General features: G+C 33.6%; 2 protein-coding genes across 2 annotated transcripts in view; one reads left to right on the forward strand and one right to left on the reverse strand.

Annotated features, from left to right (window-relative positions):
• Positions 1-8,098, forward strand: part of gpr143 (G protein-coupled receptor 143) — a 19,548-nt gene extending 11,450 nt beyond the window's left edge. Inside the window, exons 8-9 of the mRNA XM_016542106.1 lie at positions 3,428-3,680; positions 7,628-8,098. Of these exons, the coding sequence (XP_016397592.1) occupies positions 3,428-3,680; positions 7,628-7,728 (354 nt within the window). The 3' untranslated portion in view covers positions 7,729-8,098. The remainder of the gene's footprint in view (positions 1-3,427; positions 3,681-7,627) is intronic.
• Positions 8,099-14,094: 5,996 nt separating this feature from the next.
• LOC107731121 (transducin beta like 1 X-linked) overlaps positions 14,095-18,966 on the reverse strand; it is a 22,360-nt gene continuing 17,488 nt past the window's right edge. The window contains 7 exon segments of the mRNA XM_016542107.1: positions 14,095-14,226; positions 14,361-14,435; positions 14,515-14,672; positions 14,895-15,017; positions 15,109-15,172; positions 17,470-17,611; positions 18,308-18,431. Of these exon segments, the coding sequence (XP_016397593.1) occupies positions 14,095-14,226; positions 14,361-14,435; positions 14,515-14,672; positions 14,895-15,017; positions 15,109-15,172; positions 17,470-17,611; positions 18,308-18,431 (818 nt within the window).

The following is an 18,966-nucleotide window of genomic DNA, read 5'->3' on the forward strand; positions in this document are numbered from 1 at the left end:
TTTTTCACTGGAGGAAGTGTTATTATGGATTATGGACTCCTATTTTTGTTAAAAATATCTTAATGCTGGATTTGTTTCAGCTTTTGTCTTCTCCAGATGTTAACTGATGGACTGGAGTGCTGTGGATTATTGTGGTGTTTTTATCAGCTGTTTGGACTCTCATTCTGACGGCACCCATTCACTGCAGAGCATCCATTGCTGAGACACTGATGCAATGCTACATTTCTCCAAATCTTTCAGCTAATTTTACTGGCAATTTCTGAGTAAAAATTGTTTTAACGTAAATCCTACACTAATTGAGTTCATACATGACTCTGGATGTGATTCATCCCAGATAATCTCATGTCTGTCTGTGTTTTAATGCAGTGACGTCGCTGCTGAAGGGTCAACAGGGAATCTACACCGAGAACGAGAGACGACTCGGATCTGAGATCAAAATACGCTTCTTTAAGATCATGCTGGTCTTCGTCATTTGGTAAGAAACTCTTCACGAGAAGAGATTCATATCCTCCTCTTTAAACAGCCGTGACGGTTTTATAATCTGAAGGTTCCCTTAAACAAACAGTTCAATCAATAATGAACACATAATCAGTGAAAATCAGTTTTCTGTGCTCTTCATCACGTCAGCTGGCTGCCCAACATCATCAACGAGAGTCTATTGTTTTATCTGGAGATGCAGGACGACGTTAAAGCCGGCGATCTGAAGAACGTCCGTAACGCCGCGCTCATCACGTGGTTCATAATGGTGAGTATTTCTGTTATGCACCAAATCGCATGACAGCGGGACCCGGGTTATATTTTTCAATCCCAATGCAACCCTCTAGTGCTCTAGCCTTAATGCACATCTATTTTCACTATTATTTTTGTCCCATCCATTGCTATGGTTGTCACTATTATTTATTATGCTATTTCGAGAGTGTATGTGTCCGAAAAACTAAAGTTTAATGCAAATTTTGAATGGATCAAGGGTGTACACTGCAAAAAAATTATTTTCTTACTCTCTGCCAATGGGGTAAGAAAAGTAATCTTAATTCAAAGGCTAAATAAGATTATTTTTCTTGCCCCATTGGCAGATATTTTTGCACGTTTTAAGCAAAAACTAACAAAATTTTGATAATTTTTTCAGAAAACAAGACGTAATATCTTAAGTCATTTTACTTGTAAAATAAATGCATCTTACATTTACATTTACATTTAGTAGACGCTTTTATCCAAAGCGACTTACAAATGAGGACAATAAAAGCAGTCAAAACTAACAAAATAGCAACAATATGTAAGTGCAAATGACAAGTCTCAGTTAGCTTAACGCAGTACACGTAGCAAGGTGTATATATATATATCTTGATTCAAGAATATTTAGATATTTATACTAGAAAACAAGATAAAAATACTAAGTAAGAAAATAATTTTTTGCAGTGTAGAATTTAGTAGAGAGGCTATGACATGTCCCTTTCAATATCCAATGACTACTAAATTGTCCCTAGCAATAATTTTGATCAAACAATGAAATATATGTGTATGTAACCACTGTTGTTGTAATTTTGGACGTAGTCAAGACGCTATGACATGATCCTACCAATATCAGACACTACTAAATTATCCCTAGCAATAATTTTGATCAAAATTGCCGTTATGTCCTCACCAATGCCAAAATCAAACCTACACCCATGGAATGGATTGTAAAGCCCCAAGAGCGCTCCCTTAATAATCACTAAAAAGCCATCACTCATCTTAGTTCATCGCGATCGATCTCACAAGAGTTCGCTATAGTCAGTGAATCTCTTATTTACATCGCATCTGCACTTAGTTGTGAGATGATTCACAGAACTGCACTGAGGAAAAAACAAACAAACTCAGTTTTTCAGCGGTGAGTGAATTCTGTCGAACTTAAACGCCTCTGATTGGCCATTGCGTTCAACTGATATGTCTGTGATTGGCCACATTGCTCAACGCTGCAAAATTACGTTGTAAATAGAAACTTTGGTGAAATGTGCGCATGTAATGATGTTGTGTTGGGAAGGTTACTTTGGAAATGTAATAGGTTACAGATTACATCTAAAATGTAATAAGTAGTGTAACTATTTCAATTACTTTATTAAAGTAATGTAACTGATTACGTTTGATTACTTTTCTAAATTTCTAATGTTAAACACAGTAGTATTTAACACTGATTACTGTCACTTTCGAAATCCTTCATCACTTGAATTAAGATTATAATAATTAAAGCACAGCCACCACAAAATTAGACTCACTTTGAGATCATTCTGAGGTTAAATACAGTTCAATCATGACAACTCTTGGAAGATTTTAGCATGGTGATGGATATGACAATGTTAATGTATTTGGTCTTGGTGGAATAGATCTGCTACGCTGCAGCTGCTGCTGAATTGCTGTAGTTGTAGATTATTGCTGCTGCCGCAAGCAAGTACGGGAGCTTGCTACTGCCAATGCATACAGCGATACGGTGCTGTGAGTATTTAAGACATGCTGCTGCTGCACAAATATAAAATAAAATAACCTGTAGCAGATCTACAGTATACAGATGGAGCTGGGGAAGGTGGAGGGTTTCAGAGAACTCTGAAAGCACGCTGCAAATGCTCAAATGAATGCTAACCAGCCATTTAAATGTAAAGTAGCAAACTCATTGGCTGCGTATGCAACATGAACCAATCAGCTTGAGCCAAGTCGTTTAACGCTGTGAAAATCATCAGTTACGTTAACACCCATCAGCCTACGCCATCTAGAGTTTCATGACTGAACTATACATATTTAAAACCAAAACAAGATATAGTTTAATAGCTGTGATACGTTTTTTTGAAATCCAATCTTTGCATATAGCTATGGCAGGAAAAATTGGCATCTAACAACAGCTTGAAAAAAACAAAAAAAAGTTAATCTTCAAAAATAAAGCATATGCATAAAACCAAATAGGAAATAAAACGGTTATTAAATAAGCATGTGTCCTATTCTTTGTCCTAAACAAAGAATACTGTTCTTTACTTTTACTTACTTTTGTTACTAAATTGGGCAAATGTCCAATGTCCACTTAATTTGTTTCTTTGTAATGAGTATTTGTTGTATTGGTGTACCTTGTAACGGCGCTATATAAATTAAGCATATTATTATTATTATTAAACTCCTGAAACATTGGTGTCTCATATTTTAGAGCAGTCAATGCAATTTGGAAAAAAATAATCAATCTGTGTGTGTGAAAATATTCAGATGTAACCCCCTTTGTAATTATTGACGTTTTCATAAATAACTGTAGTTTAATTGCACATTTTTTCTCAGTTAATGTAACAGATTACATTTATTTTGTAATTAAATTACGCAATTTCATTAGCCTACATGTAACTAGTTACTCTCCAATACTGCATTTGGGTTAACTCACTTGAGCACGATTCGTTAAAAGCATCTCTGTCCTCAGGGGATCCTGAACCCCATGCAGGGGTTTCTCAACACGCTGGCGTTTCACGGCTGGACGGGGCTAAACGTGGACTTCAGCCGGCAGAGACGGCGCGAGCTGCCCTGGGATTCGGCCTCCACATCGCTGGCGGGTGGATTTACGCCTGTCGCCGGATCGGCGCTGCTCTACCAAAGCCACGTGCAGGAGATCAAGAAGAACCTGAGCGCCAATGGACAGCAGCAGCCCTCAGACGCCATCAGTGCCCTGTCTGAAGGTAACGGACTGCAGCAGGAACATTGAATTGGGCTTTTGAATGCTGCATCTGTAAATTAATGAAATAAAATACATGTTCAAATGGGACCTGAGCTGTAAGAAATAAAGACTATAAACTACCAAAGTTTTTGAAAATCTCTTCTGATCCCCAAGGCTGCATTTATTTGATCACAAATAAAATTGTGAAATATTATTGCAATTTCAAACAACTGTTTTCTATGTTAATATATTCATTGCGTCCATTAGTTTTCGTCTTCTTCCTCTATTGAGTCATACCATAGAACCGTATGGTAAAAAGTTATGAAATTTGGCACACTGATTGAGGACAGTATCAACATTAAACACACCAAATTTGGAGCCTCTAACTCAAACTCTCTAGCGCCACCAACAGTTCAGAGTTGCGCTCATGTTTATGCTAATACCTTTTCAACCGTAAGTTCTAGAAATTATTTTCCCCCTTATTCCTTGGCTTATGCCATGAAATTTAAATTTGCATAATTAAATGTAAATTTCTATGGGTCAAGATTTTTTGCCATTTTCAATTGTATGAAACTCATCTGCCACCAACAGTTCAGAGTTGCGCTCATGTTTATGCTAATACCTTTTGAACCGTAAGTTCTAGAAATTATTTTCCCCCTTATTCCTTGGCTTATGCCATGAAATTTAAATTTGCATAATTAAATGTAAATTTCTATGGGTCAAGATTTTTTGCCATTTTCAATTGTATGAAACTCATCTTAGACCGTTTGTCTGATTTTCACCAAAATTGGCTCAGATCATCTTCAGAACATGCTGGCAAAACGTTATGGAATTCAAGTAGATCAGTCAAACCATTTTCGAATAACACGCAAATGAATTCTGCGAAGAGCACGCCAAAAATAGACATGAGGGTATATCTACACAACGCTTTAGCATATTCAAACCAAACTTAGTGCGTGTTATAACAACCATGACCTGAGGGCACCTGCACAGTTTCGGCACAGCACCACCTAGCTGTCAGGAGATATGAAAATGGCTATTTTTGCTTATAACTTCTGAACGGGTTGACTAAACTGGTCTCTTTAAATTTTAAGCATTATACAGAGTCGAACGGTATCTAATTTTCTCATGCCAGCCATTTTGGGCATCAGCTATTTTGAATTTTGTTGTAAAATACCATATTTTATAAACACATTGGCGTATGGTCATGCCAAGAATATCAATACCAATTATGCCATAACTGGCCGAACTTCCTGTCTGCAGTTTTGTTTTTCTTTGAACCCTTATTTCATATTACTAGTGATTGTAGTTATGATTTTTAATTTTGACAAAAATCATCTTCAAAATCAAATGTCTTTAATTACTTATTGTTGCACTTAATCTAATGCTTGCTGCCTTGCTTGCTTCTGTAGTGCTTGGCCCCTTAATTTCTACTTGCATCTATATTTTATTTATTTTTTATTTTCTGTGATGCAGCGCTACATTTTCAGCAGCATTACTCCAGTCTTCAGTGTCACATGATCTTCAGAAATAAATCTAATATGCAGATTTGCTGCTCAAGAAACATTTCTGATTATTATCAATGTTGAAAACAGTTGTGCTGCACAATATTTTTGCTGAATCCGTGATGCGTTTTATTTTTCAGGATCTACGGATTAATAAAAAGTTCAATAGAACATTTTTTTTTTTTAGATAGAAATCTTTGTTTTGTTACATTATAAATGTCTTTGTCTTTACTTTTGATCAGTTCAGTGCAACCTTGATGAATAAAAGTATGATTTTTTTTTTTTACCCCAAATTTTTGAATGGTCGCAGCATATTAGAATGATTTCTGAAGATCATGTGACACTGAAGACTGGAGCAATGATGCTGAAAATACAGCTTTAATCAATGCAAAAAATTAAATTTTACTATATATTCACATATAGAAAACTACGGTGGCCGAGAGAGCTCAACGCACTGCAACGTCAAAAAACACATGCAAATAGAAAAAGCACCAGCAAATTAAGAAAACATATTCATCAGTTTGACAGCACATGTGCTGCAAATGCTCACAACACAAACAAACAAACACGCAAGTAGCACAGACCACATTAAAATTCCCCCTCAAAACGAAAATTAACAGTTTTTTATTGATTACCATTTGTAAAACCACAGTTGTACAAATACCATGGTTAGTGTAATAAATCAATGGCTCATTTGTGCATGGTTACCATGGTTTAACTAAAGTAACCATTTTTTGTTTCTATTTATTTTTTATATAATGAATGTATTAATACATTTTAATAGTAAAACCATAGGCTACGGTTATTTTTTGTAAGGCAAGTTAGCCAGCGTACATTCAGTTACAGTAATTGTGTATTTCATCAGCTTATTTAGGCTAATAATAATAATATACATATTATTATTATTTATAATATTTCACAAATTCAACTGTATTTTTGATGAAATAAATGCAACCTTGGTGAGCAAAAGAGACATCTTTCAAATGCACTAAAAAAATCTTAAATATATCTTACATATATAAATATATTACAAATATTTATCTTAAAAATATTCCAGACTTTCGACCACTAGTGTAAACACTAAATAATAAATGTACATATGTATAATATATACTGCTCTGATAATCTATATTTCATATGATTCAGCCGGTGAATCTTGGATCTGTTCTACAGGAAGAAACAAAATTAAATGCAAATAATAAACACTATTAACCATATAAACATACACAGGATAGCAAAATAAATCGACTTACCACAGGAGGAGAAATACATCCCATATTATCCTTTGTTGTTGCAAATTAATTATTTTCTCCATTTAAAATATCCAAATTTCATTAAAATGATAAACTTACTTGACAAGAAACACTTTAAAGGATATTATGAATTGCTTTTATGGACTGTATCTTGTATACAAGTGTATTTTGTCACTTGTTATAAATGTGTTTATACTTGCATGTAAAAACATCTGCCAAAATACACTCCCCATTTAAAATATCCAAATTTCATTAAAATGATAAACTTACTTGACAAGAAACACTTTTATAAGATATTATGAATTGCTTTTATGGACTGTATCTTGTATACAAGTGTAGTTTGTCACTTGTTATAAATGTGTTTATACTTGCATGTAAAAACATCTGCCAAAATACACTCAATATTCAAGACACAATTATGAAAAGTCTTGATATCTAATAGAGTGATGCTGCTCAAGTAAATGCAATTTGGAGATTTTTAATTGGAAAATAAGATATATACATACTCAATAACAATTGGTCTCAGCTGTGTAATTTGACAAAATACCAAACCAACCAGCATTATTATTTTTTCTCTGGGTTTGAGTGGTAAACCACATCTGATGTTGTTCATGCATTAGATTCTCCTTTTTAGTCGATGTAATAAAGCACAACCAGTTAAGAGCCACTGTATTTTATATACATGTATATATAATATATATATGTGACCCTGGCACACAAAAGCAGTGTTAAGTCGCTGGGGTATATTTGTAGCAATAGCTAACAATACATTGTATGGATCAAAATTATACATTTTTCTTTTATGCCAAAAATCATTAGGATATAAAGTAAAGATCATGTTCCATGAAGACATTTTGTAAATCTCCTACCGTAAATATATCAAAACTTAATTTTTGATTAGTAATATGCATTGCTAAGAACTTCATTTGGACAACTTTAAAGATGATTTTCTCAATATTTAGATTTTTTTGCACCCTCAGATTCCAGATTTTCAAATAGTTGCATCTCAGCAAAATATTGTCAGATTCTAACAAACCATACATCAATGGAAAGCTTATTTATTCTGCTTTTAGGTGGTGTATAAACCTTAATTTCTAAATATATATATATATATATATATATATATATATATACACACATAATATATAAACAGCATTAAAAATGCAACATCAGGGATGAAATTAACTAGTCTTCTCTATCTCATCTCATAGATTCAGAGTCTAGTACAGTAGAAATCCACATATCCAGTGAGCAGCGAGAGTTTGAGGATGTAAAGCCAAACGGAGCATCACTGGAGATTTCTTCAGGCTGAACGTGCCGCCGGCCTCAAACACGCTCTCTCATACTCTCCAACTTCTGACTCACAAAGACCAAACAAGCCTTCATGCATTTCTACAATCAATCAATCAATCACTTCTGTCTCCTGGCCTGTTTGTGCTGTTGAAGGTTTCTCTGAGACACATAATTCAGTACGAAACTTTGATTTGAATCAAAAGTGCAAATATAATTTGTCTTTAAAATGTCATTTACCAAAGGATCACACTGTAAAAATGCACTATTATACAGCACATAGAGATTGTGTAGACATAGCTGTTGCTGCTTGTTTTATACTGAATTAAAATTATACTTATTAAACATACTTCATTTTATGCTCTCATTAAAGATGAAGCGTGTCATTTTTTGGTTTAATTGGTAGGTTGACTTACTGAATGTGGCACAAATTAATTCATTATTTAGAGACCAAAATTAATATTTTACCACTTTGGCAAAAAACATAACGCACTCTAAAGGTAAAAACAAAAAAGTTTGGAATATTTTAGATTTTTGGTGTTTTTAAATCAAGTCTTTTCTGCTTACAAAGACTGCATTTATTTGATCACAAACGGTAACAATTGTGAAACGTTATTATAATTTGAAATAAGAGTTTTCCATGTTAACGTTTTTAAGTGTAATTTATTTGTGTGATGCAAAGCTGAATTTTCAGCATCTTTGAAAACTCATACAAAAATAAAAAAAAGTATTAAAAATAACACTTTTATTGATCCATAATGAATTAAACTAATCAAAAGTAACAGTCAAGACATTTATAATGCTACAAAAGATTTCTATAGATTTCAAATAAATGCTGTTTTGACATTCTCACAAAAAACGGCTATTTTACAATTCTAATAATATTCCACAATTTTTACTGTATTTTTGACAAAATAAATGCAGCCTTGGTGAACACAAGTGACTCTTTCAAAAATATTAAAACATTTTAATTATTCCAAACTTTTGACAATTATTCCAACATTTCTGTCATGGAGTTTCACATGCAAGATGAATGAATCAAACACGACGGATTATAATATCAAAATAGAGTGATTTATTTGAGCCTCTGAATGCGAGACATTGAGATTCAGTTTTGTCCACGAAACAGATTTAAACTTTATACTTGGCAGCAGGTCAGACACACGCCAGAACATGCATCTCTCGATGTGCCAAGATCGCGACGCAATTCTGTCTGACACAGACGATAAGGGCTTCCGGAAACCCACGGCACGCAGAAATGCAACGCTTTCCATGCATTTAAAAAAAATCCCATTAAAACCCACTAGAATTGGTTTTATTGATAAAAAAGAAACGTCCATTGTCAAACGCACACGACGGTGCAGTACGTACTGTACGAAATTAACGCTGCACCAGTCGCGGTTAAATAGCGATGGCATCGATCACAGCTTAAAGTTTACAGCAGGACTAACCAATCAGTTCCTGATCGAACCTGGTCATCAAACACAAAGCTCAGTAGACGGACATATGATAAACGTGCTAGAAAAACACGTAACATTCACCATGTCCCCGCTGGAAATTTCAGACAAGATGCGATAAAGTGATGAACTAGGGCTCATCCGCTAACAAAAATCATCTCCGTTTAACGAAAATTCACCCTCTCATCCATTTAAATCTGACGAGAGATTTTGATGGTTGCTTGGTTTCCATTTCTGCAGTTTTGTTGAGAAGCTCCGCCCACGCTGAAACCTCATTGGTCCACATATTTGATTGGCAGGTTTCACATTCAGTGTGGAAGGACAAAAAAAAATCTTCGTAAAGATAGAATGACGACTGAGCTCTGCACGATAATTAATTCTCTCATTTCAATTAATTTGTGGCCATGTAAATGTACAAATTCCGTCTCTAGTTTTAATTTAGCCATGAATTTAGAATTCCTTACGGCATTTTAGTAAATCATGGCAACATACTAATTTGTTCCCTCGGTTTAAGTCGCAGCCACAAATGTAGAATTAGTTTCCTTGTTTTAAATAAATTGCGTCAACAAATTAAGAATTCATTACCTTGTTTTAGTAAATCATGGCCATGAAACATCATACTAATTCGTTCCTTCATTTTAATAAATTCGTGGCCATGAATTTAGAATTCGTTCCCTCGTTTTAGTTAATCGTAGCCACATCGTACTAATCGTTCCATCATTTTAACAAATTTGTGGCGACGATTTACTAAAGCGAGGAAACTAATTCTTAATTCGTACAAATTGTTTCCCTCATTTAAATTAAATCACGGACATGAATTTATAATTCCTATGTAGATTTAGTTAATTGTGGCCATGTTGTACAAATTCGTTTCCTCATTTTAATTAAAATCACAGTCACAAATGTAGAATTCGTCCATCCTTTTAAATAAATTGCCATGAATTAAGAATTCCTTCCGTCTATTTTGTAAAGTGTGGCCACATCGTAATAATTTGTTTCCTCATTTTAGTAAATCGTGGCCACAAAACGTTGTACTAATTCGCTCCCTTGTTTTAATTAAATTGTGGCTGTGAATTAAGAATTCGTTCCCTCGTTTTAATAGTAAACTCTGGCCACGGCGTACTAATTCGTTCAATCGTTTTAATACATTTGTGGCCATGTTTACTAAAACGAAGGAACGAATTCTTAATTCGTACAAATTCCTTCCCTCGTTCTAATTAAATCAAGGCCATGAATTTAGAGTTCGTTCCCTTGTTTTAGTAAATCGTGGCCAAGAATTGTCGTACTAATTTGTTATCTCGTTTTAATAAAACTATGATGACAAATGAAGAAATTGTTCCCTCATTTTTGTAAATCGTGGCCACAAATAAAAAATTTGTTTCCTCATTTTAATAAATTTGAGGCCACAACTCAAAAATTGTTTTAGTAAATCGTGGCGACGTCATTCAAATTTGTTTACTCGTAAATCGCAGCTACGAATTAAGAATTCGTTCCCCTCTTTTAGTAAATCGTGTCTAGGTCATACTAATTTGTTCCGTCGAATTAATTAAATCAAGTACATTAGTACAACTAATGTACAACTATTTATTAAAACAAGGGAACAAATTCCTAATTCATGGAAACGATTTTACTAAAAGAATTTCACTAAATTAAAGGAACGAATAATAAATCATGGAAATTCTTAATCCCTGGCCACGATTAGAGTTGCAAAAAGGTGGAAAATTTCCTGTAAATTTCTGGAAACTTTCCAAAAATCCCTGGAATATTCAAAAAAATCCTGGAAAGTTTCAGAAAATGTTCCACCTTTTTGCAACCCTAGCCACGATAAATGTATATTTTTGTCCGCATTGTCTCCATATATTCGAGTTTCAGTAATTAGCCTGTCCACATTGAAATTGAATGTTTAATGCAAATTAGGATTTTGGACCAATGAAATTTCAAGGTGGGCGGGGCTTCCCAGCGCAACGCCACATAAAAGAAACAACCAAGTGATAAACAAAATAAGACAAAATTCAGATTTGCAGAAGCTTTTATTACTTCTCGTTTCATCAAATCGCACCCGACGAAGGAACGAATTCTTAATTCGTACAAATTCCTTCCCTCGTTCTAATTAAATCAAGGCCATGAATTTAGAGTTCGTTCCCTTGTTTTAGTAAATCGTGGCCAAGAATTGTCGTACTAATTTGTTATCTCGTTTTAATAAAACTATGATGACAAATGAAGAAATTGTTCCCTCATTTTTGTAAATCGTGGCCACAAATAAAAAATTTGTTTCCTCATTTTAATAAATTTGAGGCCACAACTCAAAAATTGTTTTAGTAAATCGTGGCGACGTCATTCAAATTTGTTTACTCGTAAATCGCAGCTACGAATTAAGAATTCGTTCCCCTCTTTTAGTAAATCGTGTCTAGGTCATACTAATTTGTTCCGTCGAATTAATTAAATCAAGTACATTAGTACAACTAATGTACAACTATTTATTAAAACAAGGGAACAAATTCCTAATTCATGGAAACGATTTTACTAAAAGAATTTCACTAAATTAAAGGAACGAATAATAAATCATGGAAATTCTTAATCCCTGGCCACGATTAGAGTTGCAAAAAGGTGGAAAATTTCCTGTAAATTTCGGAAATATTCCAGAAATGTCGGAAACTTTCCAGGATTTTTTGGAATATTCCAGGGATTTTGGGAAAGTTTCCGGAAATTTTCCACCCCTTTGCAACCCTATTTTTAGTTCAAGTTAAAAGCTCTAAAATGACTATCTGGAAATAAATGAAAACTAAAACTGAATTCGAACTAAATGTGAAATAAAAATAAATTAAATCTAAATAACCTAAAATATCTTAAATATTAGATGAAAAATTATTATTGAATGAAAATTAGAAATTGAAAACTGAAATAAGTTGAAGCACAAATTACTAAATGGAAATAAATAAAAACTAAAAGTAAAAGTAAAAAAACTAAAATAAACCTAAATATTTATTACGTTGAAGCACTAAAATTATGAATCGACAATAAAGCTGAATAAAAACTAAAAACAAAATGTGAAATAAAAATTAAACAACATAACCTAAAATAAACCTAAAAATGAAACCAAAAACTAATAAAAATTGCAATAGCACATAACAATTACTAAAAATGTAACTTAAATTAAAATAAACACTGAAATATAAAAATAAAACTAATTTAAAATAATAATAAAAACTATAATAGTCTATAAATAATATAATTGATTTTAGGCAAAACAACCAGAAATTTAATCTAATTTCACATAATATTATCTTATGCATTTACACATTTAATTTTAATTTATTGAACATTTTATAACCTTGAAACTAAAGCCCAAAGTTTAGACAAATTAGTGTTTTTCACAATCGTAAAAAATTAGTTTTAGACAAATATAAATTGAGCTTCCACCGTGATATATTTCTGAAAACGACGTTTCAGTCAAATTCTTCGAACAGTTGTAACAGGTGGATGAACGCACCGATCCGTCTGATGCACTCGCTCCTACTTTATCTCCCACACTGTTCCAGCAAACCTCAAAGATTCCTCCGGTTCCTCTGTAGCTGTTCACCAGCGCGCCGCTCTGAAGAAACACACACACATCATCATCATCATCTTCATCTTCATCACACTGACGCTCAGCTGTGTGTGAAGGAGCTGCTGTACTGACCAGCGTGTCCCAGATGTGAACGCATTTGTCGAAGGAGCCGCTGGCCAGAAACTTCCCGTCCGGACTGAAGGCCACGCTGTAGACCGGCTCCTGGTGTTTAGTGAGCGTGTGAACGCAAATGCCTCGCTCCACATCCCATAATCGCACCGTCGAGTCGAAAGAGGCGCTGAGGAACACAAAGATGCTTTTCATAAACATGTAAAGAGAGATAAACTATTAAACACTCTAGACTTTTATCTCTTCTTTTTTTCTTTGACACCGAGCGGTTTTAAATCGGTTTAGATCAAGGGTTTTTCAATATTTCAAATCCAACGGATTCCCAAATATGATCATATTCTCATGTGAGGGACTGCCATCCTAAACCGTAAAAGGCAACAATGAAGTTTCTTGTCTGAAAAATTATTATAAATATGCCTTAGGTTATTATTTGGAAAATACTAATTTAATCTATTAGGTTAAATAATTAAATGTTATAAAAAATTAAAATAATTTTTTTTAAATTAAATAAAAAAAAAATTTCTACTCACGACAGTACTGTATAGTCAATGTATTATTTATTCATTTATTTTGTAATTATAATAATCACATTTTTATTTATTTAAATAATTTTAAATGCATTTTAATAGAAATTTATTATATTCTGTTTATATAATCTCACTGCATTATACATTACATATTTATTCATTTTATTCTAATTTATTTGAACCCTTTTTAATATATTTCATCTAATTTTGTTTTTACTTATTTTAATCTAATTGTTATTTATTAATTTATCTGTCTGAATCAAATTTATTTTAATCTAATTGTTATTTATTTATTTGAATCAAATTTATTTTAATCTAATTTAATCTAATCTCTTTTAACCTGAATTTGATTAATTTAATCCTTTTTTATTCATTGATTTAATCATTTTATTTTTTATCTAATTTAAAATATATTTAATGTTTTATTTGTTATTTATTTTTTCAGTTTTATTCATTTATTTACTTCATTTTAATCTTGCTTTACATTTATTTACATCTAATCTATTTTTTTTTAATTTAATTTCTATTTGTTATTTATTTTTTAAATTTTTTATTAATTTATTTATTTTAATGTAATTAATTGTAATCATTTTTAAATGTATATCTAAGCTAATGTCATTTATTTATTTATTTTATCCATTTATAATTTTTTTTAATTAATTTATTATCATCAAATTTATTAGATAACGTTAGCAGTCTTGGTCCAGGTTAGCAGGTTAGCAGGGACGTTACCTGGCTAGCAGCATGTTAGCGTTGGGATTGCTGCTCCCGCTGCCGGTTGGGCTCCATTTGATGGTGTAAATCTCTTTATTGTGCGCTTCAAGATTGTGAACGCATGAATCCTGCTTCATACTCCAGATCTGCCGTGAGACGAACACAATTTGATCATATTTAATGCACATTTCATCATGTATTTTACCAATCGGAGGAGTCATTACCATTAAAAACATAGGTAAAAATAAATATTTAAAGAATATTGGGACGTGATTCCTACCTTTAGCGTCATGTCGTCTGAGCAGGAAGCCAGCAGTATTCCAGACGGATCCCATTTAATGGCGTTCACTTCATTCTGCAAGCAAACAAACATGTTTATCTGCTGCTGGGGAACAGTAAAGCCTGAAGCCCGTGAGTTAGTGTGCACTGCTCACCGTGTGCCCTTGAAAGGTCTTGAGTGGACGCTCACTTCCCAGGCGGCACACATGGATGCACATATCAATCATGCAGGAGGCGAAGGTGCTGTTGTTCTGCCAGTCCACGTCCAGCGCCGGAGCTGCGGGAGTTAATAAACACCACATCAACTTCTCATCTGATTCAACTAGCGTCAAAGATCTTCACTACAACCCGCCAAAATAAAGAAATTATAACAGAATTATATTACTGTTGTACAGCAGAATGTACTTCTCAAAGTAATACTATTAGTTTTTTTTTGACGGAATCACAATTTTCTTCCGTGTTTTAATTTTAACGCTAAGCCACAGATGTGTGGCACTTTGTTTGCTACAAAGTTAGAGTGTAATTAAATTGTTACTGTGACCTCAACTGTAGATACTGACCTTATCGACTCCAGCGCTCAGAATGCTGTTGCCTTTCTTGTTCCACTTGAGTGCAAATATGGGTCCTTTATGCTGGCCGAGTGTGCTGCTGAGATTACCTGGTTAACAGGTTAAAACGAGCTGGTTTAAATAAGGCACGCACTCGCTGAGTCTGATTAGCGCTCAGTGTTAAGAAATCACTCGACTTACCATCTTTTGTCCATATTCTTGCAAATCCATCATAAGATCCGGTTGCTAATAGAGTGCCGTCACTCTGCAGAAAAAAACAAAAAACATTTTGAGGAACATAATGAACTGTGATGTGAAAAGAAGCCAAACATTCACCATGCCTTTCATTAGAATTATATCCAGGGTCCAAAATGAATTCGCCCAGTGCCAAATGAGTAAAATGGACTTTTAATGACTAAATAAGTGCTATTAACCACTTAACCTGCGCCCCTATTTTTGAGCATTTTCTTTTATCTTTTATGTGAAATATCTTATTCAGGTCAGTACTAAATAAACAATAACATGCATTTTGTATGATCCCTCTTATTTTGGTAAAATAATTAACATGTTGCAGATTCTGAAAGGGGGGTGTAAACTTTTGACCTCAACTGTAGATACTGACCTTATCGACTCCAGCGCTCAGAATGCTGTTGCCTTTCTTGTTCCACTTGAGTGCAAATATGGGTCCTAGGAACATAATGAACTGTGATGTGAAAAGAAGCCAAACATTCACCATGCCTTTCATTAGAATTATATCCAGGGTCCAAAATGAATTCGCCCAGTGCCAAATGAGTAAAATGGACTTTTAATGACTAAATAAGTGCTATTAACCACTTAACCTGCCTTATAAAATGAGAGAGATGAGGCATAGGAATAAGATATATAGTTATTTATTAATTCTTCATTTCCCTGCTATTAGCTGATATTAGTTTATTAATTTTGCATATAAAATAATTACATTAATTTTTTTATTATTTATATTTAAATTACTAAATATATATTAAATTATTTGCAATAATGTAATCATATTAAAATTAAAATAATAAAAAAAGAATAATAATAATAATTTAAAAATCCATATTTAAATTATGTAATTTCAGAAGATTGAAGAACTGAAACCTTTAATAGTGCTATCAAAATTAAGTTAGAGAACAGAATGATCTTCAGGGATGAATTAATTAATACATTTTTTAAATATCTCAGTAATGGCAATTTCTAATGAATTTCTATTCAAAATATTTTAACGCTTGACAAAACTAGAAAGATGTAGCCTATATTCATTATTGAAATTTCCACGAGTTCTCAAGATTTTATTAATTTATTTTCCAAGTCTGGAAATCTCACTTTTAAAATTCCCTCGTATTTCCAGGTTTTCCAAGATTGTGAGAATCCTGATTCTTAAATAGAAGTGAGAGTTGTTGAGGGACGAATTAAAATAAGAAAAATTATGCCAGTTCTATTGATTTCTATCAATAATTTAAAAAAAAACACATTTTTAAACAAACAAAAAAAATTTATCTCGATTTTTTTTAGTTATTTTAGCTTTTTTAAAAGCTTGTTTTGTCTGTTTTTTTAGGGCTGTCAAAATGGCTGAAAAACTAAATTCGAATTTTGTACTTGAATATTATCAAAATATTACTAGCGCACGTTTCTTCAAAGCAATAAAATAACACGGCTATCTTTGAAAAAATTTATTTATACATAATAAATAAACAGTACACATACATATCTTATGTAAACAAAAACTTTTATTTTGGATGCGATTAATCGTTTGACAGCACTAGTTTAAAACAAAGTTTCTAAATCACATATAATTAAGTTGCTTAAACAATTAGAAACAAAACAGCATCATGCATTTATGTATAGTTTAATACAAAAGACCGAAAACCAATCACAAAGAGTACTTTTTCATTTAAAAATGGCGAAATGGGGAAAAACCGCCATAAAGTCTCGAGACGTGTTTTTTTAAAAGTTGAACTTACATTAATTTTACATGGCTTTCTAAACATGTGCGATACGCGAGTGTAAAGGTGATAGATGTCCCTTTAGAAAATGCGATATGCAATCTGTGAGAACGACTTGGTTTCAGTTTTGATGCAAAACAACATCTTCTCCGCATTGATGTTCTCTTTTTCCGCAATATTTTTAATGAACAACGTAGCAGCGCCGCATCTAGTGGCTTCAACTGGATAAGCTATGAAAAACATTAAAATGCAACGACACTTACATCAACACATCTCGTGCGCCACTGATAAGGCCGCCTGATGCACACCTAAAATTCAAATGCAACGTTTTTGCATTCGAATGTGGATTTTTATTTTAAATTCGACGAATATTCGAAATTCGAATTTTTTTGACAGCCCTACTGGTTTTATATCATTTTTATAAAACGGAGAGTTCCGGTCCTTGATTCTGATTGGCTGAGCCACGCGTCGTGCTTAACAACGCCCCTTAGCTGTAATAAATTCACTGTAAACCATGGCTTCTTGGGCTTATTGCTTTATTAGCATCTTGCGGCCCCTAGTTGAGCACCGCGGCTCTGAATGATTAGCAGCGACTCACGTTCCAGTCTAGTGAGGTCACATCCTTGTTGCTGGGAACGTCCTGACCTCCCTCTCGGATGCAGTGCCGCAGGACCAGCTGAGTCGAGCCGCCGCTGCTGTTCTCAATCAGGTTCCATATGCGCGCCGTCGAGTCGCCAGAGCTGCCACATGAGCAACACAAATAATGCAATACACTTTTTAGGCAAGACACACAAGGTGTAAAAACTATAATTAATAGACATCACCACAGTTCCCCGGTTGATTGGTTACATTACGAATCGCAAACTTTTTTGTATCACAAGTTTTCTGAAACGTTTTCAGATCTAATTAAATATGCACTAATTTTTGCATAAACACACAAAAATATACAGTGCAATAAAATAAACACTTAAATGTGTATTTTGGCCGTTTTCTTTCCACTATTGTGAAACCAAATAGTGTCCTGCCTGTAGTGTCTTACCTTGATTGAATTAATTTTTATTGATAATTTTTATATTATGAATTATAAACCAACATTTAAATATAATGCACTTAAAATGCTGCTTTTAAATAAAATAGTACAATATTAAAAATATATATAAATATTAAATCAATAAAAATAGTAAATGTGACCCTGGAGCACAAGTCGCTTAAGTCGCTGGGGTATATTTGTAGCAATAGCCAAAAATACATTGTATGGGTCAAAATTATAGATTTTTCTTTTATGCCAAAAAATGTCTATCATGTAATTTTAGAAAAACATTTGATGCAATTCAAGCCATTTCACAGAGCCGTTCCAGTCCGAGTCGTACAAACTCATCACAGCGTCAGAAATCCTTCAGCTCCGCCCCTTGAGGTCAGAGGTCAGATAGACTCACCCTGAGGCCAAGAGGTCAGTGACGGGGTTCCAGGCGCAGATGAAGACCTCCGACTCGTGACCTCTCAACACCGTGGCGGGAATCTGGACCTCGTCGTCCATCTCCATCGCCTCCAAATGATTATCTGAGAGAGGAGAAGCAGATTACAATCACACCGTGTGTGAAACTGACAAACATATCTCTAAATACCTTCAAGGTGACATATCATGAAAATCTGACTTTTCCAGGTTGTAAGTGCTATAATCAGGTCCCCGGTGCATCTACCAACCAAGGAAACGTGAAAAAGATTAACCCAGTCACTTTGTTTTGGGAAGCCTTTTTCTGCAAGCGTCTGAGAAAACCAGCGCGTCTGATTTCGCTTGTTATAATAAAAGATCTGTGGAGTATTTTGAGCTGAAACTTCACAGACACATTCTGGGGACACCAGAGACTTATATTACATATTGTAAAAAGGGGCATAATATGTCTCCTTTAAGATTTTGCCAATAGTGAAAGATGATATTTTGCTGTGTTCTCATATTCTGTGTGGTGTTCTTCTGAACTTTCTATTCATCAAAGAAACCTGAAAAAATTATACTCGGCTGTTTTCAACGTAATAATAATAAATGTTTTTTGCAGCAAATCAGCATATTAGAATGATTTCTGAAGATCATGTGACA

Source organism: Sinocyclocheilus rhinocerous, unplaced genomic scaffold (assembly GCF_001515625.1).
Source record: "Sinocyclocheilus rhinocerous isolate Xijiao unplaced genomic scaffold, SAMN03320098_v1.1 scaffold2836, whole genome shotgun sequence".
Taxonomy (NCBI): Eukaryota; Metazoa; Chordata; class Actinopteri; order Cypriniformes; family Cyprinidae; genus Sinocyclocheilus; species Sinocyclocheilus rhinocerous.